The 26,531-nt window shown below is 48.3% G+C and overlaps 1 protein-coding gene across 4 annotated transcripts in view; it reads left to right on the forward strand.

Annotated features, from left to right (window-relative positions):
* ATP8A1 (ATPase phospholipid transporting 8A1) overlaps positions 1-26,531 on the forward strand; it is a 1,730,029-nt gene that overhangs the window by 1,484,433 nt on the left and 219,065 nt on the right. For all 4 annotated transcript variants that reach the window (XM_069631739.1, XM_069631741.1, XM_069631738.1 and 1 more), the window contains one exon: positions 17,961-18,022. In XM_069631739.1, coding sequence (XP_069487840.1) covers positions 17,961-18,022 — 62 coding nt within the window. The remainder of the gene's footprint in view (positions 1-17,960; positions 18,023-26,531) is intronic.

Raw genomic sequence — 26,531 nt, forward strand, 5'->3', positions numbered from 1 at the left:
ACACCCCCACGCCATTCTCATTGCCTCTCATCTCCTCCCAGGGGGAATACCAGCATCCAGAACAGCACACTCCGCAGCAGCTGGGGAAGACAGCCGATACAGGGGAGCCAAGCCGAGGGAGGCTTCCAACCGTGCCCCAATGCCCCCGCAGAGACCAGGTGAGCGTAACAGTTGCTCCTCCTCCATTCAAGGGTTCTTGGCCCTTTATTCTCACTCTGAGATGAAAAAGGGGTGGACTGTTCACCACCGGCTATCGAGCATGTAGACGTTCAGAACTATTTTGAGTCAAACACATAGAGGTAATGCCAGTGTTACCTTATGTCCAACACACAGATGTGATATCAGTCTTACTGCCATGTTGGCAGATAGTATTTTAGGTTTCGGGAGTTCCCAATGAGAATGGGAGTCCTTGTCTCCTGAAGGGGAGTCACTCCGAATGAGGTCCTGCTTTCCCAAACCCCAAAGAGTGGTTTTGCTCAGCAGGCTCATCTCCCTAGCCTCAAAAGTGGTGGCTCTCCCTAGGGAAGAAGGGATGAAGTTACCAGATTCTTCACAACGCCATTCCATTGGATCCCGCATTTCGTATTCTTAAGACTTCCATAGCCATCAACATTTCTCTCTTCTTCTTCCTCAACATCTTCCAATACAAAGGTCTGAATGGCTGAATTCCTTCAACCACTCAACCCCAAAAGGTGAGGGTAGAACTGTTTGTGTGAGAGGTTCACATTATTGCTCCTGTGAGATCCATTCACTCTTTCTCTTGGATCACTACCTGTGCAAGAGGGCCCCTTTTCAACGACTGTGCCTGTTCATGACGTTGCCTAAAAGGAGGACCTATTTTTGGAATCTTCTTAAAGAAGTTCTTCTTCCATCACAGGTCTTCCGCAGAGCTCCATGGTTCTCAGTCCTCCACCCACTTCTACAGCTGCAGAGCCTTCACCAGTGCCTTTCCTTCTTTGCCTCAACATATAATGTCATTACTTCCACCTCTGGCAGCTCCTGAAGCCATGCATGCTTCAGGTGAGGACCTTTTAGGATATTTTCCTTTCACTATTCCTGATTCGGATCAGGAATTTGATGTGGCGTTACCTTCTTCAATTGATGACTTTCCATAGTGAAGTATTTGGTTCATGGACATGCTACAATTGAAGGTCCCTGAACTGAATCGAGACAAATGGAGACTCTTGAAAAGGTGGTGGGGTAGCCATAATAATGCGGGACTCACTCCCCATGTTCCCCACCTCATCATCCTGTCAAGGATGTGAAATATTACATCTGAAACATTGCCCCACTGATAACAACTGTGTCAATCTAATACTGATCTACAGACCTCCTTCCCTTTCATCAGAGTTCAATGATGAACTCCTACAACTTGCAAATTCATTGAAAGGGCCTAACACATACACGTTATCCTAGGTGACCTAAACCGATGGCGAGGGAATACCAACGATAAAGAAGCTATCAACCTGCAAAAAGACCTAAACATACATTTCTATGTTATGAACTCGAATTCTGTTATGACAAATGGACATCAATTGGACTGGGTCATAACCAACAACCTAGAGACAAATAACTATGCGACGACCCCATGTATCTGGACGGACCACTATAAAGTGTCTTTTACACTGTCTGTACCAGTAAGGAAATGCGCTAATGAGGCCAATCAAGTTCTTTTTCTGAACTTTAAGAAAATTGAAATATCACATCTGGAACTCTGCATTAATGATATTATGGCTGACCTCAAAGATAAGGACTCCTGCGAAACCATTATAGCTAAATATGATCAGCGTGTGCTGGCACTAATCGACCAGAAATCTTTTCTAGGATCTAAATTGGCTAGACCTAACACTAAACATCAAATGGTATTCCCCCGAACTGTCAACACACAAAAAGGAAAAAAGGCGTAGAGAATCAAGATGGCTGAAGAACCCTTCTGCCTGTAACAAAATCAGCTGGAAAGTTTCCGAGAAGTCCTATAAAAAGAACGATCACCGAGGCAAAGAAGAATTTCTTCAACACTCAGAGTCTGAGTCCAACACGGCAGGAAAACTCTTTGAGAATCTTAAATCCATAGACAAACCCTTTGGCCCTGGCACCATCATTTAAACCATCCCAAATAGAATGTGAAAACACACAGGCAGCCTTCACAAATAAGATCACCAAAGGAAGTGAACGGATAGCTCTCGCCCAACTCAATAAAACCAAATTAAACCAACCTCCACTGATTAGGACACCCGAACACAAGGCAAAATTTCACTTCCATGAAATCGCCACGGAGGACATGTTGACAACACTAGCCTCCATGAAACCCTCCTCTTGTGCTGCGAACATACTCCCCCTTCCAAGATTATTCTTGAAAACCCTGATATATTTGCTCTACTATTTACTAAAATACCCAACGCATCCTTTTGAGATCAAATCGTTCCAAAACGTTGGTTAAAAAGCCCAACCTCGACCAACGTGACCCAAATAATCTCAGACCTATCACTATCTGTAATTTCACCTTAAAAGTTATGGATAAGGTTGTGACCGCACAACTCCAGGCCCACGTAGAAAACAATGGGATTCTGCACCCACAACAATCTGGCTTCTGTGCGGCCCACAGCACGGAAACTGCCATGCTTGACCTGCAGACAAAAATGTTATGGATCATGGACAAAGACAAGACAAGGCAAAGCAATAACTGGATCTCTCCCCAGGAGTCCCTTTCAGGGCTCAGAATTCCTGTTATTTATAAGACTCCTACCTTTCTCTTGAAATGTGACATTTGAAGATGTAGAAGGCAAAGGACAGGAACAACCGCACTTCAAAAGCTGTTTGTTTCCTGTGCATTAAAGCTTTTCTGCCCTCTTCCCATGGCTCAAAGGTTCACATTTTGATAGACAACACCACAGCAATGTTCCGTTGAAACAAGCACGGTCAAACTCAATTCAAACAACTGTGTACTATGACTCTGCAGTTTTAGCATTCAGCACACCATATTTCCTTTGTCTACTCATCAAACCCCAGAATGGAATCCATAAGTAGTATATCCCGTGCTCCTTACAAATTCATCCTTTTCCCCCTCCATCATGGATCAAATGTTCCCTTCTTGTATCCCCCGTGATTAGATGTATTTTCGGTGCAGGAAAGTGAATTCTGCATGCTTCCAGATGGAGCTGAGAACTCCCTACTGGGAATGTGTTTTTTTCCCCTTAGAGCAGTCAGTTGCTTTATAAATATTTCTTCTTCCTTTAATGACCAAAGTGATTCATAAACTGAAGCGCAGCCCATCCTGTCATTTGAATCTGAGCAGCATAACATGCATCGGATGTGCTGTGGCTGTCGGTTTAGTAATCTTTTTCCTCCTGTTAAACTATCTCGACCTTCTTGGGATCTTAATGTGGGTTTATCAGTTCTGGCTTAAAAACCTTGCTTTTCCTTTTACCGTTCACTGAGCCTGCTACACTGGTGATAATCAAGCTATTTTTAAATAAAGATTTTGCCCTGCAGAGACTTTTGGTGCAACATTCCACAACTATGGAGGGGAATGGACTATGAGCATAGTAGTACAGTAATAACGATAGTTAATTTTTCGTTTGTCCAGTAATGTATGAAAATATTAGAGAAAGTGGTGCTCATTGAGCCATTTATGTTTCCATCAGTGAGTTACAGTACATGATGCTCTGTAAAATTTTCTCTCTGCTTGGGGTACCAACATTGTTCTCTGTACCCATATGACAAATGAAGACATTTGCTATGGTGGTGGGTACATTTTTACTTTTAGAACGTAGCCCTTTCTAATTGATTCTTTCCTCCCATCCTATCCCCAGCGCAGCTGTTCTCAAACTTTTTCGCTGCCTGGGATCGCAGTGCAGCTCTGTGTCTGCTCCATCTGACACGTTATGCGCCCAATGCCGGAAATGGCGTCTGGGCCAGTATATATCGAGGTGCTGCACCCTGTGACCTCAGTTCCTTTTTTCCATGAACTAGGCCTTGGGCTTCAAGCCGTGTGCAGACTCCGGCTGGCAGATGTCAGTTTCGGATCCACACTGAATCTGTCTTTGTTTGGGTCAACCACGAGCCAGCGCTCCGGTTCCGGGAAGAGGAAGTCCGAGACCCCGGGTAAGCTTCGGGAGAAGCCCCGTCCGATCTCGGTAGAGGGGGAGCGGGGCGTCGCCCTTCCCCCTAAGGAGAAGGCCCAGGACGCACCTAAGGTGGTGAAGGCCCCTACCCAGCAGGCAAAGGCCTCTATCGAGGCGATTGCGGCGACTCTGGCCAAGCCGGCAGAGACCCCGCCAGCGGAGGCTGCCTCTGGGACTAGTTTCCCTGCCGCCAAGGAGGGAATCCTCTTTTCAGCCCATCGTCATGGCCACCATGATGGAAGAAGCGAGGGGGGGCAGGGTAGCCTCCTCGAGCTCGGAGTCAGCCTCGGAGGAGGAACTGACCGAGGCCGTGAGGATTCTCGAAGTCCAATTCGAGAAGGTTCGATCACGTAAGGAAGATCCTCGGGAGATAACCGAGGAAGACGACGATGGTGAGGAAGAGCAGCCTTCCCTTCCGGCGCAGCCGGAACCTAGGCCTCAGGATAGCTCAGCGGCCATTTTGTCTGCGATCCAGTCCTTATGCTCTGAGATAAGGACGAGATTACCACGGCCCAGGCCGGAGGACCCGCAACCTGGCCCGTCGGGAAGTCCTCAGAACAAACGACGGAGGACCCAACCCTCTCCTTCACTCGCCCCCGTAAGGCCTACAGTTCCCTCCTCATCCTCCCACGAGTCGGGAGATGAGGGTGCGGTGGGCTCGACGACGGGTTCTGAGGGCGACGACGACGGAACGGGTCTCCCGTCGCACGGGCCTCTCCGCCCGACGAGATTGGCTCATTCCACGCCATGATCGCCAGGGCGTCCGAATTGTTCCAGCTCTGCCCGGAGGAGCAGACAAAGGAAGGTTTCCTCTATCAGCGCCGGGAGGCCAAGAGGAAGACTGTCATCGCGGTGCCTCTAATCGATGACATCTGGGAGGAGGGCCTGTCGGTACTCAAGAACCCCTCCACGGCACCAGCCAAACGGGACCGGTACGAGAAGAAGTAGCGGGTCCCCGAGACCGCTCCCCTGTGCCTCAGGGCCCAGCCAACGCCAGACTCGGTCATCTCAGCGGCGGCGAAGAAGAAAGCGGCGGGGTCAGGAGCCTCAACGTCGAATTCCCCTCTGGACGGCGAGGGTAGGAAGTGGGACGACGTGTCATTTCGTCGGCGGCGACGACGATCAAAGCGGCCAACGCCCTGGCGATCGTGGCCCGTTACGACAGGGAGCTCTGGTTCCGGACGACAAGAGGTCTGAGGCCCTGGAAATACTTCAAGAAGGCGAGGTGGCGTCGGACCACGCCATAGGTGGCAACCGATATTGCCGATACCGGGTTCCGCCAGCTGGGCAACGAAGTTTGCCTACGACGACGGGGTTTGCTCCGGGCGACCGACTTCCGTCAGGACGTCCAGACCAGGGTGTTGGACATGCCGTTCGACGGCAGCAACTTGTTCGGGGAGGCGGTGGACGAATCCCTCCAAGCCATAAAGACGGACACGGAGACGGCCCGCGCCCTAGGAGCCCTTCAGCAACAACGGTCCTTTCGGAGCTGCGGAGGCAGACAGGGGGCCTCCAAGGGATCCAGCGGTGGCTCGTCGTCCTACCGCCAGGCGGCACGCTCCTCGTCTCAGGAGGCCTACAGGGGTCGCGGCAAGCAGGGAGCGCCTCGCTGCCGTCGGCAAGGTGGCCAGGGTGGCAAGGCCACCACCTCCAAGCAGGACTGAACCGGCCGTGGCCTCGGGCCCCCACCAAAGCACCCCGGTGGGAGGCCGGCTGACGAATTTCGTCAGCGTGTGGAAGTCCATCTCCACCGACTGTTGGGTGCTGGATACCCTGGCAAGAGGACACTCTATCGAATTCCTGAAGAAATGCCCTCACGTTCCACCTGTGGCCAGGAAGGAAAATCACGTCCTGCAACTGCTGTTGGAAGTACGGGCGATGCTCAGGAAAGGCGCCATCGAGCTCGTCCCGAAGAGGCTCCGGGGTGTACTCAAGGTACTTCCTCGTCAGGAAGAAGACGGGCGGCTGGCGCCCCATCCTGGACCTTCGTCGTTTGAACAAATACATCAGGTCACAAAAGTTCAGGATGGTCACCCTCCAGCACGTCCTGGGTCAGCTGGAGGAGGGCGATTTCCTGTCGTCGTTGGATTTGGAGGATGCTTACTTCCATATCCCCATCCTAAAGGGACACAGAAAGTTTCTCAGATTCGTGCTCCAAGGGCGTCACTACCAGTTCAGAGCCCTTCCCTTCGGATTGAGGTCGGCACCCAGGGTGTTCACCAAGTCCCTTGCACCGGTGGCAGCCCGGCTGCGCCTGGAGGGGATCCACGTCTACCCCTACCTGGACGACTGGCTCATCCGAGCAAAGACAAGGGAACTTGCCGCGGAGCACACAGCGAGGACCGTCCAACTACTCACGGACCTGGGATTCGCCATAAATTACCCAAAGTCCAACCTGGTGCCGTCGCAGGTGGCCCTGTTTCTGGGAGCGAAGCTCGATACAGTGAGGCACCTGGCGGCACCGTCGGAAGAACGGACAAAGACCATTCTGGGCAAAGTGCAGCACCTGCTAGCCACGGACGTGGCCAGGGTGAGGTCCATCAAGTCGCTCCTGGGGATGATGTCCTCTTGCATCTACCTGGTGCGCCTCTGCAGACTACGGATGCGCCCTCTTCAAGAATTTCTCGACGCCCGTTGGATGCAGCCGACGGGCACCTTCGAAGACAGGGTCCCCCTCAACAAGGTGTTCCGGCGGGCGATTCAGTGGTGGGGCGTTCGAGCGTACCTCACGGCGGGCAAGGACTTTCAGATGCCAGCGTACCAGGAGACTGTGACGACAGACGCCTCCCTGGGAGGTTGGGGCGCCCACACCGGAGATCTCCACGCAAGAGGCCTCTGGCTCCCTGAGGAGAGGCTCCTGCACATCAACATCCTGGAACTCCGAGCCGTGTTCTGGGCTCTCAAATCGTTCCTCCCGTCGCTCAAGGGCAAGGTGGTGCGGATCTTCACGGACAACACCACGACAATATTTTACATACGGAAGCAGGGAGGCACCACATCCCCAGCCCTATCCAAGGAGGCACAGGATCTGTGGCACTGGGCAGTCGCCCAGGGGATGTTCCTGGTTCCCTTCCAGCTGGCAGGAGAAAGAAACACCTTCGCCGACTCGCTCAGCAGGGAGCTGCGCGCATGTCACGAGTGGGAACTGCGCCAGGATCAGGTGGATCAACTATTCTGAAGATGGGGCAAACCCCAAATAGACCTGTTCGCAACAGCGACGAACTCGAAGTGCCAGAGGTTCGCCAGCAGGTTTCCCCAGCCGAGAAGCATGGGCGATGCGTTCTCGTTCCCCTGGGACGGCCTATACCTGTATGCGTTCCCTCCGTTGCCGTTGCTGCTTCGACTCATCAACCAGCTCAAGAGGTCCCGGTGCAGGATGATCCTCGTCGCACCGGCGTGGCCGAGGTAGATCTGGTTCCCGGACCTTCTGGACTTGTCAACGTCCCCTCCCATCAAGCTGTCGGCGGACGCGGACCTTCTCTCCAGAGAAGGAGGCGCCATCTTCCACCACGACCCGGCGTCGCTGAACCTGCAGGCTTGGCTCCTGCAGCGCAAGAGTTTGGAGGGTACGATATACCGGCCGACTGCAGAGAGGTTCTTGCAAAGGCCAGGGCGTCCTCGACTCTCAAATGCTACGGTCAGAAGTGGAAGAGGTTTTCTATCTGGTGCCGGGCACAGAAGATCAACCCCCTACGGATTACGGCCCCTCAAGTGCTGCCGTACCTGCTATCGCTGGCAAAGGCTGGGCTAGCCCATGCCTTCATTAAGATTCATCTGGCAGCGATCTCCAGATACACCAGAACCACAGGACGGACGTCCCTGTGGTCCCATCGACTGGTGAAAGAGTTTATGAAATTACTGTTCCGGTCGTTCCCGCCGGTGAAGGCCCCGGCCCCGGCGTGGGAACTTAATGTGGTGCTGACCAGGCTCATGGGGCCCCCTTTCGAGCCAATGCACTCTGCACCGATGGAGTTTGTGTCGTGGAAGACTGCATTCCTGGTGGCCATTACCTCCGCACGACGAGTGGGAGAGATCCAGGCCCTATCCTGCAAAGCACCGTACTTGACTTTCCATGCCTCGAGGGTGGTACTTAGGATGCACCCCTCCTTTATGCCCAAGGTGCCGTCGGACTTCCATCTTAACGGGCCCCTGGTGTTACCTGTTTTCTTCCCGTCTCCTTCGTCGCCAGCCGAGAGGACTTTGCACTCGCTGGATGTGGCTAGAGCGCTGAAGTTCTACGTGGACCGCACGAAGAGTTTTCGGAGTACATCACAGCTATTCGTGAACTTTGGACCTGTGAATCAAGGGAAGGCTCTCTCGAAGTATTCTATTTCCAGGTGGCTCTCCGGCTGCATCTTGCACTGCCACCGGTTGGCTAACCGACCGCTGCCAGGCTGTCTGAGAGCCCATTCGACCAGAGCGATCGCTGCTACTACGGCGTTCCTATCTGGTGTGCCCCTGCTGGACATCTGCAGGGCTGCTACGTGGAGGTCGATGCACACCTTCACAAGAGTCTACTGCGTCGATCGGGATTCCAGGGAGGAGTCCAGGGTCGGCCAAGCAGTGCTGCGCAACCTGTTCGCTTAAGGTGAGCCTGGTGAGGAGGTAAGAGATGCTTAATGTTGAGTTTTTTGTATTGCTTAATGTTGAGCCTTTTGCCACCCCCCGTGGTTGTGCATGTGTGTACTGCTATGTATTGTTATATTCATGAGCATGTGAATCCATGCCAGACCCCATGCTGGAGAACACCAGTTACAGGTAAGTAACTTGTTCCTTATCATGTTTGTTTTGACTGCAGACAGCCCACGTTTTGATGTACTGCTGTATGTCGGTCTTCATTCTAGGCCACCAAAACTGTCTTTGTTTCACGGAGGTGGGAGCAGGCGATGCCAGTATGGCCTTTACCTTTGAAGGGTCCATACCAATTCCTTCTGGGCTAAGGATGAATCCCAGGTAGTAAACAGAAGTAACGTGAAACAAGCATTTTTCGGGTTTGGCTAAAGGTTTGTGTTCACGGAGTCGTTGCAGTACTGCCTTTACATGCTCTTCATGCTTTAGAGGATCCTTCTAAAAGATCAAAATGTCATCCAGATAGACAATGACAAAAAGGAATAACATATCAGAAAACACCCTGTCCATAAATCGAAAAAACCGCGGGGGCATTAGCTAGTCCAAAGGGCATGACTAGATATTCATAGTGACCAAAGGGTGTTCTAAAGGCTGTTTTCCATTCGTCTCCTTCCCGGACACGGATCAAATGATAGGCACCCAGGAGATCCAACTTCGTGAGGACTACGGCGCCTCTCACAGCTTCCAGGATATCCGAGATCAGGGGTAGTGGGTACCGATCTTTGAGGGTGCATTGATTTAAGCCACGATAGTCGAGGCAAGGTCTGAGTTCCTTAGTGTCCTCCTTGGGAGCAAAGAACAATGAAGCACCCGCTGGAGATTTTGAAGGTCTTATGGTGCCTTTTTCAAGGTTGGTATCCAGGTATTCTCTGAGGGCCTTTTTTCTCAGGTTCGGAAAGAATGAACATTCTGCCAAAAGGAATCACTGCTGAGGGATCTGTATCTATGGCATAGTCTTCAGGTCTGTGAGGGGGTAAGGCCTGGACTATGGCAGTTGAAAATACATCAGCATATCCCTGATAGGCCTCTGGGACTTGTATAATATTAGAAACAATGAGTGTTGTTTTCAGGTCTCTTGGTGGTTCTTTAAGGGGTGTGGAGGAGGTATCCAGGATTAGACAGTGGGACATACAAAACTCAGACCCTAGGAATAGTGATCCTGCTGTCCAACTGATATACGGATTGTGCTTCTGTAACCAGGGCATACCCAATACCATGGGGTAATGGGCTGACTTAATGATGTCGAATGTAATCCGCTCTTGGTGATGGTTTATGGAAAGTTGGATCTCTTTTGTCTGCAGGCTTATCGGTCCTGAAGAGAGGGGTCTTCCGTCGATTGCTTCCACCGGCTGCATGGTGCTTCGTGTTTCGTACGGAATATGATGACTAACAACCCAGTCTTGATTAATGAAAATTCCCATAGCTCCGCAGTCCACCAACGCCAGAATGGGATAGGTCTTATTCTTGGAGGGCGACAGGAAGGCTTGTAGAATCACCAAATTGTTTTGTCCAGGAGAGTTCAAGGATGGAATTGATGTGGAGCAAACATCTCTCTCCAGAAGCTCTGCTCCATCTAGGATCGGGAGCTGGCGTTTCCGGAACGTCGAGGAGGGGCCAGAGGACACTCCCTAACCAGGTGTTTTTCTGAGGCACAATACATACACAACCCCGTATGAATCCTTCTCATTCTTTCTTGCGGGGATATAGGTCCACGGAAGGCTCCTATCTGCATGGGTTCTGGTTCAGAGATTGAGCCTGGGTTAGTGTCCGCCTTGGTGGTACTCTCAAAGGACAGCTTCGGAGGATTAACTTTGGATTTCTTCTTCTCTGCCTTTCTTTCCTGGATACGAAAATCTATTTGCATGGAAAGGTCCATTAGTGCCTGAAATGAGTTTGGGGGCGAGCCACTCTGGCCAACTCATCCTTAATCTCCTCATTCAGTCCTCTCCTGAAAAGGGTAAAACTCGCCTCCGGGGACCAATCATCTTCCTTGACTAACTGCTTGAATCGGGTAACATAGGTGAGCATATCCTGGGATCCTCGATGAAAGTCTAACAGGCGTTCCTGGGCACTTTAGACCTGTTCTGGACGGTCAAACATGGTCTTAAGGGCCTGTAGGAAGCCATTATAGTCATCTAAAAGAACGTCGCCGGAATTAACGAGGGGCGTAGCCCATGTTAAGGCGTTTCCTGAAAGGTGGGAAATTATGAAGCCCACTTTAGCCCTGGGAGTTGGAAACTAGTAGAGCTTAAAAGTAAAGTGAACCAAACATGAATCCAGGAATCCTCGAAGGGTCTTTGGTGAGCCATCATATTTGTCCACTATACCGCCCAGCAATACACTTTCTTTCGTGGCAGAATCGCGGGATAGAACTAGTTGTTTGAGAGAGGCGTTTTCCGCCTTTAGATTCTGCACCTCGGTTGATGGCTCTTGCATGCCACGCATTAGGTCCTGAACGGCCGCTTCCATATCCATATCAAGTTTGGTCGGGAGGCATCTCAAACTGTCAAGGAGTTCCTCCCTTCTCACCTGAGTTCGATCTTTGCTGGATTTCTTGATCGATGCCTTCTTGCGTACTGCTCGAGTCTTGAATAAGGCTGCACAAGTCTCTTCCGACTCCAGCGTGCGTTCAAGTACTGGGAAGCAAGGGTCCAGGAATCCAGGAAATAACAGGGTGCGCAACTAGCACACGAGTCCAGGAATCAAGAAAGGGAGGAAGTGACTAGAATTGGGTTAGGGTAGAAGAAGCAAGGGAATAATACTGCGAGCTACGGAGCACACGTCTGGTTGCTACTTCGCAATAGCATTCAGACGTGCGGGCCCGCGGGGGCATGGCATATTTATGGAACGTACTACGTGCGCCGTGAAGGCTGGTGCGTGGCGTGTCACGTGATACGGCCATGTTGGGAGAAACAATGAATGCAAACCCTGCCGTGACAAGGACCAGGAAGTCCAAAAGGGGCGCGTTCTGTGGGTCATGACACGCCTTCATGTCCAAGATGTACCCGATGTACGACAGAGAATGGGATCAGGTGCCATTTGGGTTGGATCCCATGGTTTCCAGGGAGTAGAGTGATTTCCCCAAAGAATTCTACAGGCAAGGTGAGCATTTAGTAGGACTGTCCGAGGACCTGCAGGTCACCAGTTGCCTCAACACATCCCCAGAGATAGACATCTTAACAGCTCCCACTCCAGTGAAATCTCAGGCCGCATTTCAGTGGATGATGCCCAAAGTAGCCGAGACCATGGGGCTTTCTTCTCTATCCACATTCTTGATCCAATACGAGCCATTTGATATCCTGGATGTTGCCCCAAAGAAGCGCATTCTGCTGCCTTTCAATGTGGCAGTAGACACCCATGATGGAAGTCTAGGAGAAATCTGCCTCTGCTACGGCCGTTGACATGGTACTGACCAGAAATATTGTCAGATCCTGCGTTTGTCTTTCCATGCCTCCCCAGAAAGTTTGGTGGTTCAGGCGGCAACAGCAAATCTGAAAACCTCCAATTTCCCTTCTCCCTGACTAGGAGAACAAGAGACGTGATGCTTGGTGCAAGAAGGTGTTCGGGTTGGGCGGCCTTGCCCCATGTGCTGTGAACGATCTTGTGCTCTAGCCAAGTTCTCTTTTAGTATTTTCAATTATTATTGTTATGGTATTTATTGAGCGTGGACTTGGCAACAGAGCACTTTACAGAGAAGATAGTAAAGAAAATGTTATCCAATAGCCTATTACATTTATGGCAGGCCAATGCTGGTGCTCTTTTGACAGTGGCTAATCCGAGTCTATGGCTTGAGATTTCAGATTTTCAGCAGTATCTTCTGTCTGAGAGAGTAGCAGAAATCTGTATAGGCGTGGACATGTGCTGCATGGCCTGAACAAGGGCTGTGCGCTTCATTAAGGATGTGCAGGATAAATTCGTAGATCTTCCTTTTGAGGGGAATGATCTTTTCCATTTGTTCACAGATGAGGAATTAAATAAGACAGCATCCACTTTAATGACGAAGTCCTTTCTAAGGCTCTTCAGAAATTATTTCCCTCATTGAGGCTGTACAGGATGTTTATTTGCATGTATGAGGTAACTAGTGCTCAGAGTACGGGATGCAATGTGAGTGTGCTGCTTTCCCTGCGCTACTATAAGTTCTTAATAACACAGTTATGAACCCTCCCAATGGTATGTATTTTGCCAACCTCTGAAGCCTGAAAAGTAGATCCACGCAGGCTTGACATGTGGCCAACTTTGCTCTAGACCTGTAGAGGAACTTGCCTACTGTTAAATCTCAGTTACCAGTTTAATGGTATCCACTACAGAGTGTAATTTGCGTTCTGACTTAGAGAACATTCAGTCATGTAATTGCTCATTTTATAGCTGGTAAGATAGCTATAGGTAGTAAGATAGCTCAGTGGGTTGAGTGCTTGCTGCTGCGATGTGTGTGATCTGCAGGTTAAAATCCCGGCAAGGCCAACTCAGCCTTTCATCCTACTGAGGTTGATGAATGAGTACCAACACAGGTTGGGTGATATTGCATCTATATAAAGCGATTAAGCGCAAGTGCTATATACTAACACATCATTATCATTTGGCCTTGGACGTCTGCTAGCAGTCACAGTAATTTGGTAATATGGGCCTATACACACTGATATTAACAATACATATCTTGTATGAAATATAATCACATTACAGTCATATTGTAATCTCGCACCTTGAAACATTTCTGTATAGACGTGTTATAAATGCCATATCATATCATATTTTTCGTAACGTACTTAGGAACAATGCTATGTGGTGCCACTGTTTTTTCAAGGGGTGAAAAGTCGTGTTCTATCACTTCTCATGATGTCACTTCAGGGTGGGGTCAAATAACATCACTTCCTGTGATGTCATCAGCAGTCAAGGGTCGTGTGATGTCACTTCGGTGACGCCTGGTATTTTGGTGAAATGATGTCCCTGAAATAATGTGTTCTTCTCCTTTTCCACATCTGGCTTTTCGCAGGCCGAAAAAATTATGGTGTTCTTCCAGATCCATCCATCCCAGTAGGGACAGGCTTTACCTTTACCATCAGGACTCGTGTGCCATTTCAAAGTATTCTTGGGTCTTATCCGTTGTGTCCTGGGGTATCATTCTATATGCCTCCAGTTGCCCTTCCTCTCTTCCAGATTGGCTGAGCTGTACTCTTTATGGAGATTTTCAGCCTTCTGAAAATTAGGGCGATAGAAGTGCCCTCTACAGAAAGCAGGTTTTATTTTTGCCTCTTTCACATCCCAAAAAAGAACCAGGCGTGCCTGTGGACAGTCTTAGATCCTTCTTTCCAAAATCTCTCCCTACCCTTAGAAAAATTCAAGATGGTTACGCCAACACAAATCTGAAATGCCCTCTTCTGGGCAGACTGCTGTGTGCTGTGGATCTGAAAGACGGCTATATGCATGTGCCTATCAATGCAGCGCACAAGAAATTAGATTTTCACTAGCAGGTCGCTACTATCAGTACTGGGTTCTTCCTTTTGGCCTGAGTGCAGCTCTGAGAGTTTTTACAAAATGTTTGAGTCCAGTTGAGGCCCACTTGTGATCTCAGGGGGTACACATTTATCCCTCTGACTGGCTAGTCAGAGCAGAGACCTTTTAGAAGGTGCAGACACCCTCCAACATCTGCTTGACCTGTTGTACATCCTGAAACTATACATCAACCAAACAAAATCTTGCTAATGTCCAACTCAGAACATCAGGTTTACAAGGTTCAGATGGGACTCGGGCTTAAGAAAGGTTTTCCCCTCATCAGAATGGATTCTGCATATCAAACTGTCTACTTGTTTGCACTTTCTGAGTCATTAAAAGACCTCAAATGAATGAAGAGTACAGATGCACACCTCTATACAATTATTGATGAATTAGGTAACCAATCAATATGAAAATGAATGATTATTTAGTAACTACTTTAGGTGCTCCCAGAGGGTAAAGTGCTACCTTTACTGAAGAATATATATACTGGGAAGATTCACTGTTAAATCACGGTGAATAAACTGGGGCACAGCAACAGCCAAATATATTGCAATAACTTATTACAATTTAAAGAGTATTTCAATTTAATTCAATAATTCAAAAAAGTAGGCTTTCAATGGTTCCATAAATCATATCTGTGTATTATTTAGCATCATACACAAGTTAAGTTCATTACACACATTAAAGTCAATTCTTATGAACAAGAATAATTTCTTCCAAACATAATATATAGTAAACATGCACATTTGTGTATACAACACTTTCAATCAACATGTACGATTGTCAAAATTCCTAGATAAGTCCCAATATTTGACACAAGTTGTTGAATGTTATTGTAACTGTAGTGCCCTCTTCACAACTATGAGTTTCGGGCGTTTAACGCCCTTCTTCAGGTTTTAAATATTGGGTGACTGTCCTTTCTATTTCACCTGCAATTAATTATAAAGAAAACTCCATAAGTATTTGGAAATTCATGTCATTGTATTCAGATGCTAAAGAACATTAGGGTACTATATAACACTAACCTTTGTATCGGACTTGGAGTGTAGTCCGGATATTTTATTTTCAGAGGAATTAGGTAGTCCCTGAAAAAAAATGTTTGATTATTGAACAGACAACCTGGCGGTAAACATCTTTGCCTTCGAGCTACTGAGTGTACATAGAAAAAGCTCTGGACACAATCGTATGTGGAGTGCAACCGTTTACCGCAGGTAGGCAGTTCCACCTTTAACAACGATTAACGGGAGAATTCTTTAGCTTCAGTCATCACCTAATTACACGTAAAATATATTGTTTACAGGACAGTACCGCCATAACCTTTCCAGAAGACAGGACTTGACTGGTTATTTACCATTGACCCATATAGTGTGACAACCATCACGTATTTTAGGTAAGCAAGAAGTTTTTTTGTAATTAGAAATTAGACATATGTAATCCTGTGTGGCTACAGGGGGACCCAGCGCTATGTTATGGCGCCTGCTCCCCCTGAGCCACACCATTTATTTTGTGTGATTGACACTGATACCAATACATACATTTTTGTTTTTCAGAGATTACCTAATTCCTCTGAAAATAAAATATCCGGACTACACAAACATATTATGTTTGGAAGAAATTATTCTTGTTAATAAGAATTGACTTTAATGTGTGTAATGAACTTAACTTGTGTATGATGCTAAATAATACACAGATATGATTTATTGAAACATTGAAAGCCTACTTTTTTGAATTATTGAATTAAATTGAAATACTCTTTAAACTGAAATAAGTTATTGCAATATATTTTGCCTGTTGCTGTGCCCCAGTTTATTCACCGTCATTAAAAGACCTCACCTTGGTGGTTTGAGCACTTACTGATATGCCACCGCCTGCCCGTTCCTTTTGCCCGGCTCACGACGAGATGCCTACAATGGCAACTCTCAGCCTCATGCGATCAGGAGTTGGCAAAACAGTCTTCGAACATTGCAGTTGTCTGGGTCTGAAGTTGGACTTGATTTGTTGGAATGATGGGTTGGGGCGTGACTCTATGGCGGCTTCAAACACATGCTCTTAGGTGTCTGAAGAAGGAGTTGCATATAAATGTACTGGAACCTCTGGCCATGTTAAAGGCATTCAGGTTATTCCTGACAAGCCATTCAAAATTGTAGTTTTCCGACCCAATAAGGACTGACATCATCACACACAAGTTTTATGTCAACAAGCAGAGGGGAGTTGGAGTTGTAGTTCCGAGTTGGCCATTCCCATCTGGGAATGGGCTTTCAACATCAGATATCACTCCAAGCTGTTCACTTTGCAGGCAAACTCAATGCTCTAGCAGAGAAGCTCAGCCACCTATCAAACTCCAACCACGCGTGGGAGCTCAAAACCTCAGTAGTTTATGAAATTTCCCAGATATGGGAATATCCCCAGGCAATTTGGTCGCAACTGTAGAGAATCACAAATGTCACCTTTTCATGTCACTGAAAGATCAGAGTTCTGGCTTTCCTGTGGACGCTCTTTAGATCTCATGGGATCACGGAACGCATTCCCCCAACTCCCGTTCATTCTAAGAGTCCTAGCAAAGCTCTGCAGCTCGATTCGCTGCTCTATGATTCTAATAGATCCGGAAATAGGTCCCGATTGGGCGACCAGCATTTGGTACTTAGATCTTCTGAGGATGAAGCTATAGGGGCCTCTTCTTTCATTGACACAGGACCTTTTATGCCAGCAGCGGGCTGAGGTTTTTCATCCCTCCCACCTGTCACTGATTTTATGAGCTTGTTCCTGAAAAGGTAGCTTTTAGAAACCTAGGTTTATCTGAACTAAACCTATTTATAAGTCAGGCTGCCAGGAACGCTTCTACAAGGGGTCAATATAAAGGCAAGTGAGTTAGCTTTTGCTATTGGATGCTGGAGCCATCTTTGGATCCACATGAAGCTTAATATTCTATCGTTCCTGTCCAGTCTGACTTTGTTAGTGGTCGGAGTTCAATCATGCAGGCCATGCTTATGAGCGATTGGAGCATATTTAGGCTTGCCAACATCTTCCTATCTCGACAGCCAACCACATTCTAAAAAGGCATTTCAAGGGCCTTCTTCGTTTACATCCACCAGTAAATAGACCTCGACCTTAATGTGGTGCTGGCAGCCCTGCCTCATTATTCTACATGGCTCTGTGGGGATTTTTGGCAGATTTACGGTGAGCGGTAATACCGCATGGTAAATCTACTTGCTTGTGGAGGCAAAGTAGAATTTCCTCCAAGTTCTTGCTGGTGGTGAATCCTCCATTTTACATCCAAACCTGTAATTCGGCGGTGCTGTAAAAGTGCAGTAATTCCATTGCTGCCAAAAAGTAGCAGTAATGGAATTATTACCACTTTTTTACCGCCCTGCCAAATGAGTAATGAGGCCACTAATTTTGTGGTTCACATTTTGTGAAACTATCATAAAAAGTGTCAGCAATACGATTCGTTTTTTAATGTTGATTTATTAGATTAATTTTCCCACCTCTTAATTTGATATGCTAATGTTTGTAACACTGGTTAAAAAAAAAAAAAAAACAATGAAGCTTGCCATTATAGTTTTACGTTTCTCTGAAACAAAAATGTATTTTGCCCCAGTTGATATTAAGAGCATTCACTTCTTTCCGTTTACACTGACATGGCATATTTCAGTTTTCTTCATGTAGTTCCTCGGGACTGAATTTAAAGTTATGCCTTTCCTTGTTTCCCTGCAGATACTGTGTTTGGGAATGGGAAAGCTTCAGACTACCTGCTGTTAGGAAACATTGTCTACACTGTAAGTTCCATTACAAGTCATTTGTTTCATTTACTGAAATGTGTCCGTTTAATTCCAACCATAATTTAGGGTCTTCTGTGTATGTGTGAAAAATGTGTCCTATGGTGTCCCTCAGCCTTTGCCCTATTAAAGAGGAATACAGCAACAGCCTACAAATATTTACAAACAAAATTGTGTAAAATACTGGTTTAAATATTTTGTAATATTTGTAATACTTGCTTAAAATAGAAGTGCCAGGGTCGTGGCTAGCTGTGGACGCCGTTGGATGCCTCTTCGGTGAGCTCCTGCATCCGAGCCCCTCCCATGTGCCCTTACCCCCTCTGAAATGTAACATTTCCCCCTGAATCGTGAGGGCATGGTTCTGGTACCTGGCGTTGTGTACCCCTGCAAATCTGTGGGTGGGGGTTTCAGCTGCGGGAAGGCATGAATTAATCCTCTGGAAAAGTCTACCCCCGCTGAGTTCAACATGGCGGCTGGGTCGGGCCCTGGAAATGGGCTCCATTCGCAAGAGGGAAGGAGCAGAATAAGGCTGAGTGCTGCTACCAACTACAGCGTAACAGGGAGGACATGCAAATATATAGAAGGCTGCGGTGGGAATCCTACTGTAGGTCTGGGAGCACCCAAGACATAAAAGGTTTACCTTCAGGCTGAGAGCCCTCCATTTAAGAAGAAGGCTATAATAGACTGCTGGAAAGTGGATGTTTAGTGAGGGCACTTTTCTGCCTGGAGGCCGCAGAGTTGCGATGTCCTCGGCTTGTCTTGGTCTCCCTCCACCCTATGAGTCTGAGTGGAGGTGGAAGGGAAGCTGGGCTGGCCTGGAGAGCTGCTGGTCTGAGGCGCATCTTGTGAGATGGAAGACTTGGGAAGCCACAGCATGTAATCAAAGCACATTGCGGAGGCAAGTGGGGAGTGTGGCTGGTTGGAGTGGCTGCAGCGGGTGAGACCACAATGCTGGCAAGGTTGGTAGAGTAGTTTTCTGAGTGGTCACAGAAGCACCCGCATATTTTCCTCATAGTGCTTGATTTAACTTGGCCCCCCAGGATCTGAAATGGCAGGGCAGTCGACAAATCAGAAAGGACGCATTTCAGGAGACATAAAGGCACTCATTCAGGGGTCTGATGCGCAGAAGTGCCCACAGCAGTTGACTGCGGCTCAGATTTATTCGCCCCCACTTTCCAAACCTGAAATCGATGATCCACTAACAAGGAGATCTGATCTAGTGGCTATGCCGATGGAGCTTAAGAAAGATATTAAGGACAGCACAGCTGACCTCAACAAAAATGTCATTGCTGTGGAGAGAAGGGTGGACGAAGTGGAAACTGCATTCTGTGAACTGGGGCATGACCACGACGAATTAGCACGGTGAGTGGGCATCTTGGAGGAGCAGATGCAGTTTGTACGTAATAAGCAGGAAGCTGCCGAGAATAGATCCCGGCAGACCAACATACAGATTGGGGGATCCCTAAATCAGTCCCAGATGCAGAACAACAGGATTATGTGGCAGAGTTGTTCCAACATCTTCTAGATTCTGCAGAACTTGGCTCCTGATGTCCTGGCTAGAGTCGACCTGTTCCAAGTAAAGGAGGACATTATGAGAGTGGTGCGAAAACAAGAGCCAGTGAGGTTTCCGGGATACCCTGCTAATGCTTTACCAGGATTTGACCCAGGCAACACTGCTAAAACAAAAGCGATTGCGGATGGTCCCAGGGTGGCTCAAGTTCAAGGACATATGTTACCAGTAGACATTCTCATGTGGCCTGTACTTTGAATGGCAGGTCCAACTGTACACCTTTTCCAAGGAAGAGGAGGCCACAGAACTGATGGAGGGAGACGGAGAACTGTGTTCCACTGGCCCAGAGGCTGACCCCATCGATAACTCGAATACAACACCGCTTCCCAAAAGGGAGAGATGGATGATGGGACAACTGCATCCAAAATGGGGGAGTAAGGGAAGGTCAAAATGCAGCACCCATTTGATCGCATAAAATAAGTCCTGGTGTGGCAATCTTGGTGGGACATACCTACCTGATCATGGCTAAGGAGGCCAATTCACCTCCTGGTTATAACATGGTGGGCACCATTTCACAATGGGGTACTCCAGGGTTTTCCATAAGAGGGAGGTAACATGAGGGGGGGCTGGTGGGATGCTGGGAAAAATGTCCTACATACCCCTGGTGGGGCAGAAGAGCCCAGAGTTTAGAAATGGTTTCCCTTAAATTGGGTTTTGAAAGTTTAATGTTGGGGATTAGGGGTGCTGTCTTATTTCAACTTTTGGTATGGTGGTGGTGTCACAACTAGGGGAGGGGATCTCTTTCAGGCTTCATGGGTTGTGGAGGACTGGAATCAGATGATGGCTGATGTGCAAATGTTGCCCCTGAACGTCCAGGGCCTAAATTTGCCAGTCAAGAGATATTCGATCTTGAGTCGTCTGACAGAGAAACAGGCCTCTGTGGTTTGGCTACAAGAGACACATTTGCTCTCCAGGGATGAGCCCCATACGAGACACAAAGCCTTTCCCAAACAGTTTTTTGCATCCAGAGGCACAAAAAAAGGGGTGTAGCGATCCTGCTAGCAAAAGACACAGAGTTCAATAAGGCGATTTCAGTATAAGATCCAGGGGGTCGCTATTTGGTTTTGGGGGGGCAATTGATGAGCCAGTTGGTTAGCTTGGTGGCAATATATGCTACTACTGAGAAGCAGGACAATTTTTTAGCAGGGCTGTTGGTTAAGCTTGCTAGGCTGGTGTGTGGGTAGGACTTCAATTTTGTAATGGACTCCTCCATGGATACAACTCTTCCACCTTACCCCAACGATGGTAGGCATAGACAGGCTCTGGGGTGCTTCCTTAGAAAGCTGCACCTCATTGAAACGTGGCGATTTCTTCATCCCCAGGAGCGGGCATACACACTCTATTCCACAGCGCACACAGTGTTCTTACGAATCAACATGATATTAGTATTGGACACCTTTATTCCGCAGGTGACCGACCTGGAGATTGGGGGCATGATATCTGACAGACCATGCCCCGGTCATTCTTCGGGCTGAGTCCCTGGCACCTCTCCTGAACGACATGCCAAATTCAGTCCTTTCAATTCAAGCCCTGCGTTGACTGGGGGTGCCAAATGTCTGTTTCGGACCCAAACCTCATATGTCTTTACTGATGCAGTGAAGGCACAACATGCTGGACTGTGCATCATGCAAATGGATACACCCGAAGGCACTTGGAGAACGTCAGAGGAAGCTGTTCACCTTTCTTCACAAGGAGGGTGGTGACAAACTACCTGGTTTAGGAGGGCAGACAGATGCACCAAGAATTGATCACCGGTCTGAGGGGACATGAAAAAGAAGCACCACGAAAGATCCAGATCTCCAGGTGGTTCTATAGGGCACTATTCTTCCAAGAAGAGGATCCACCACCCAGGGAAGCCCTGGAGGATCAGGCTTAGCAGGTACCTTTTCCATCCCAATCCTGAGGAAGGGGAGGCCTTCAGGCAGAAGATGCTTGACATCTTTCCCAAGATCCCGGCGGCGACAGCTCCGTTGGCTTCGGTCTAGCTGTAGACCTAACCTCAACAGCTTCGGCCGTGGCCATGCCTTCAGAACCCACCATGCTTGAGCTGGCATGGACTCCCGAGAGTAGACTCTTCAAGATCCCATTGAAAGGTCACACCATTCTGTCTTTGGACGTCAGCCCTTTGACCTCTGCTCACCCTTACATAACGCTACTGGTGCCTTCCGAAGACACCTGAGTCATGAGGGCATTTTCTCCACTCCCGAGAGCTGCATGCATGCCATGTTTGGAGGACACTTATAATGAGGAAGGGATGGGGTCCCCTCCATCCAAGACAGGTCAGAGACTTCCCAGAGGAGTTTTATGTGTAGCAGAAGTACCTGGTGGACCTTGTAGCTGCCTTGCAGGAGGCAAGTGGCCTAAATACCTCACCACTGGTTGACAAGCTACTGCCTCAAGCCCTGAGCAAGCCTCAAGCTGTTTTCTAGTGCTTGATGGTCAAGGCTGTCAACTCCTTGGGGTTGTCTGCTCCTTCACACCCTAAGGTGCAGAACGAGTTGATGATGTGGGTCCAAAGAAAGAGACCCTATTGCCAATCAATCAGGCAGTACGAGACTCTGGACCAAGCCGCCCACAGTACTCACCAGGACCTGGTTAAGAAACACAGGTTGGCCCCTTTGGACATCTCTCAGCTCATGCATGGACAAAGAGTTTGGTGTTACAGGCTGTTACGGCAAACAAAGACCACACCCTTTCCGTCCTTGCCCTTGACAGGGAGAGCAAGAGACTAAATGCATAGAGGAAGGAAGGTTTTCGGCTGTTCGAGTCTGGGTCTCCATTGTGTAAATGCCTCCTGTACCTTGGACAAGTTATCTTTGGGGCTCTGATCTGTCATGTTGGAAGCGGCCGAACACATTGCTGAGGGCGAGTTGCGAGATCACTTTGAGGCTCTGGCTGGGATGGCAAGGAAGCCTCTCGCCAGATTCTTCCTTCAGGTCTGGATACTGTAGACTGTGTGGCGAGAACCATGGCCACCAGCACAGTCTTGCAGAGATTGTCTTGGCTCAGGGTGTCAGGTTTTGCGCTAGATGTTCAAGAGAAGCTTCTGAACATGATGGCATGAAACCTTTTGGCACTAAGGCCAATGAGTTCTTGCAAAAATGTCAGGCCTCAAAAGCGACCACAAAGTCGCTGGGTCTAGCAGTCCAGCAGCAGCAGCCAGCAAACCCCTTAACAGGGGCAGGGGATTTCTCCCCTTTGCCCTCTATGCCCAGAGAGGGCGAGGTCAGACCCGCTTGGCAGACAAGTGCAGCGTCGCCCTAACAGGAGTAGGGGCAGCATTGCCTCCAGAGGAGGTGCCTCCACCTCCACTGTGCACTTCGCAAGCCCCCGGTGCAAAGCCTCTGTGATGAGGGCTTCCTCCACTGTACCCCTGTGGGTGACAGGATATCTCAGTTTGGCAAGGAATGGTTGCTTACCACTTCCAATGCCAGGGCCTTACTGGTCATTCACCAGAGAAACTGACTCCCTTTTGCTCTTCACCCTCCAAACTCCCCTCCAAGAAACCAGCTCTTTCCTCCAGAACTCTTTTTGTTCCAGGAAATCTGTCAGCTTCTGACAAAAAGAGCCACAGAATGTGTACCCTACCCGCAACGAGGCAGGGGTTGGTATTTAACCTATTTTCTTGTGTTGAAGGAGGACAGGATCTGCAGCCTCTGAGCTTGTACATGCACAACGATAACTTCAAAGATAACTGGTTACTCTGGCCCAGATTCTTCAGGTCCTGGACCTGAACAATTGGCTGGTCTCTGTAGATCTCCCGGATGCATACTTCCATGTGACCACAACAGGAAACACAGGAGGTACCTGAGATTCAAAGTGGGAATTGGTCACTAACAGTTCAACGTCCTACTGTTCAGCCTTTCTTCGACACCTAAGGTTTTCATCAAGCTTCTGGCAGTGGTGGCACCGCGCCTCAGAATGGAAAACATTCCTGTTTTTCCCTATCTGGACCACTGTCTCATCTGAGATAGTCCATGTCTTCCAAACGCAGGAAAATGTTCAGCCTTACCTTTTCTGTACTCCCTGGGTCTTATGGCCCTGTGCATCCTTTTATTGCTAGAAGCTCAGCTCAGCTACATATGAGGTTGCTTGAGTGCCTTCTGAGTTGACAGTGGTCTCGGTTTCAGGGACGGACTTCAGATCTCCTTCAGGTCTCGGCGAAGGTAACCGGAGACCTGCAATGATGGTCCCTGAAAGACAACCTTCTGAAGGGCGGATTGTTTCAACAACCCTGTCCCCAATTGACTCTGGTCACATGTGCATGCCCGAAAGGCTGGAGCCCTCACCTCCAAGACCTGACAGTGATCGACCTGTGACCTCCATGTGAGTGCCGGGAGCACATTAATTTGCTGGGGTTTGGAGCGATCAGACTAGCCCTTGTTGATTTCCTCACATCTGTGAGAGGCAAGACAGTGTTGACCTGGCCCACAACACGGTGACCATGCATTACCACAAGAAGTGGCATGGTGTAGGATTTACTGCCGAATTACCACCAAACCTATTATCGGGCCCATTATCTGTTAAACCTCCCTACTTGGTTTTCTCCAAAGAGAAGGTGACGTTGAGTTGGATCATCCTTACTCTCAAATGTGGTCTCGAATTTCTAGCTCTCTCAGAAGGTCCATCTTCCTGTCTATTTTTTTTTTCCTCTGCCTTATCCTTTCAAGTCAGAAGAGCGTTTCCATAGGCTGGACCCGGTGCGAGCCTCAGCTACTATGTGTCTCGGACGAGAGAAGCTAGAAAATGTTTTTGTTTTTACGCTAGTACTCCTGCTGGTAGAGCTGTGACCAAACGGACCCTGTCAAGGTGGATCATTCTTTGCATCTCGGAATGCTATGATCTGGCTGTCAAGGAGGTCACTGAAGGTTTGGGGGCTCACTCCACCAGAGAGTTGGTCCTCACCTCTGCTCTGCATCATGAAGTCCCTGTTCTGGATATTTGGTAAGCATCTTTGTGGGCTTCGTTGCACATGTTGATTGATTGATTGATTTGTTTATTTATAGAGCGCCTTACACCAAGGCACTGTACAATGGAACAACTCATACAGTGAACAACAATAAACATTGGGAGCAAAATTACATAATGAATCATTCGACAACTAAACAGTGCAAAAAGCAATTAACTGAGGGGGAGGGGAAGTGGAGAGGGAGTAGGATTGGTGGGGGGGAACAGAGAAGGATAGAACGAGTGAAGAATAGAAGGGAGGGAGAATGAAATGGGAGTGGGGAAAGAGGAGTTAGAAGAGGGAAAGAGGGGGGAGGAAGAGAGAACAGGGGAGGCCTTCAAGGAGGAGAGTGGAGGAGAAGGGATTTAAGGGAAGTGCGAAATGAGGGAAGGGTCGTGGAAGAGCGGATTGAGAGGGGGAGTGAGTTCCAGTGAAGAGGAGCAAGGAGTTGGAAGGAGCGGAACCGGGAGGAAGCACAGGGGGAAGGAGGTACAGTGAGGAGGAAATGGTCAGCAGAACGAAGTGAGCGAGAGGGGGAGTAAAAGGTGAGAAGGGAGGAGAGATAGGGAGGAGCAAGACCATGTAGGGATTTGAAAACAAGGCAGAGAAAGCAGAATTTTAACTGTAAGTGGAAAGGTAGCCAGCGAAGGTGAGAGAGCGAGGAGGAGATGGAATCACGGGAGGTAAGGATACAAAGAGTACGAACAGCGGAGTGGTAAATGGATTTAAGGGGGGCAAGCTGGGATGCAGGAAGTCCAAAGAATAAGGGGGAGCAGTAGAATAGTCGGGAAAAGATGAGAGAGGAGATAAGAATTTTGGTCGAATGGAATGTGAGGGAGGGACGGATTTTGGGGATGTTATATAGGTGGTAACGGCAGGAGCGAGAGGTAAGTGAAATGTGTTGTGAAAAGGTGAGAGAGGAGTCAAATAGAACACCTAGATTACGAGCATGGGAAGAGATAGGGAGGTTGGAGGGAGGAAAGTGGATGAAAGGGGGAGGAGAGGGAGGAGGAAGTGTGTTAGAAGGGAAGAAAAGGACTTCGGTTTTATCAGTATTAAGAGAGAGGAAGCGGGAGGACATCCAGTTCTTGATGGCTGTGAGACAGGAGGAGAGTTTAAGATGGAGGTCGGGTGTGAAGGAGGAGAAAGAGAGAAAGAGTTGAGTATCATCAGCATAGAAGTGATGGGAGATATCAAAGGAGGAGATAACAGGGGCGATGAGTGAGGTGTAAAGAGAGAAGAGGAAAGGACCAAGTACAGAGCCTTGCGGAACACCGTATATGAGAGGGATGGAAGAAGAGGTCTGGCCCCCCCATGAGACTGTAAAGGAACGAGAAGAGAGGTAGGAAGATGGCCATTTCAGAACAGGGCCTTTGAATCCGAAGGAGGAGAGAGTGTGTAGGAGGAGTGGGTGATCGACAGTGTCAATAGCTGCAGAGAGATCAAGGAGAATAAGGATGGAAGATTGCTTGGCATGTTCGATAAAAATGACTGCTTGGATTCTGTCTGGTCAGGATAGCTTGTTTTGGCAGAGCTGTCCTTCAGAGTTTTCTGGTTTAGGTGATGTCCCTGCTATCATCCCTCCTGCAGGTCCATCTATTGTTTTAGGAGTCTATCAAAGATGTGGAATCATAAGAGGAAGCAGTGCATTAGAAGAACAAATTACCTACCTCTTTGTAAGATTTTTTCTGATGGATGTTCTTTTCATGGATTCCTCAACGCCCTTCATATCTGTCCTTCTTGGCAGGTAGCTAGTAGAAATTGGTTCTGCGGCCCCACATTGTCAGAGAGCTACCGAAAAAGGTTGAAACTAAGGTCAGAGGACACGACCCTTTGTATATACTGTCCCCAACATCATGTACATAGGTGTATTATTAATTTTATTATTGTATTTATTGAGCATGGACCTAGATTAAAGAAGCAACAGAGCGCTTTACAGATGTATACAACAGTACATATGCATAACGGAGTGCTTTTCAGAGGTAACAGAA

This window comes from Ambystoma mexicanum, chromosome 6q (assembly GCF_040938575.1).
Source record: "Ambystoma mexicanum isolate Mex_15411 chromosome 6q, UKY_AmexF1_1, whole genome shotgun sequence".
Classification (NCBI taxonomy): domain Eukaryota; kingdom Metazoa; phylum Chordata; class Amphibia; order Caudata; family Ambystomatidae; genus Ambystoma; species Ambystoma mexicanum.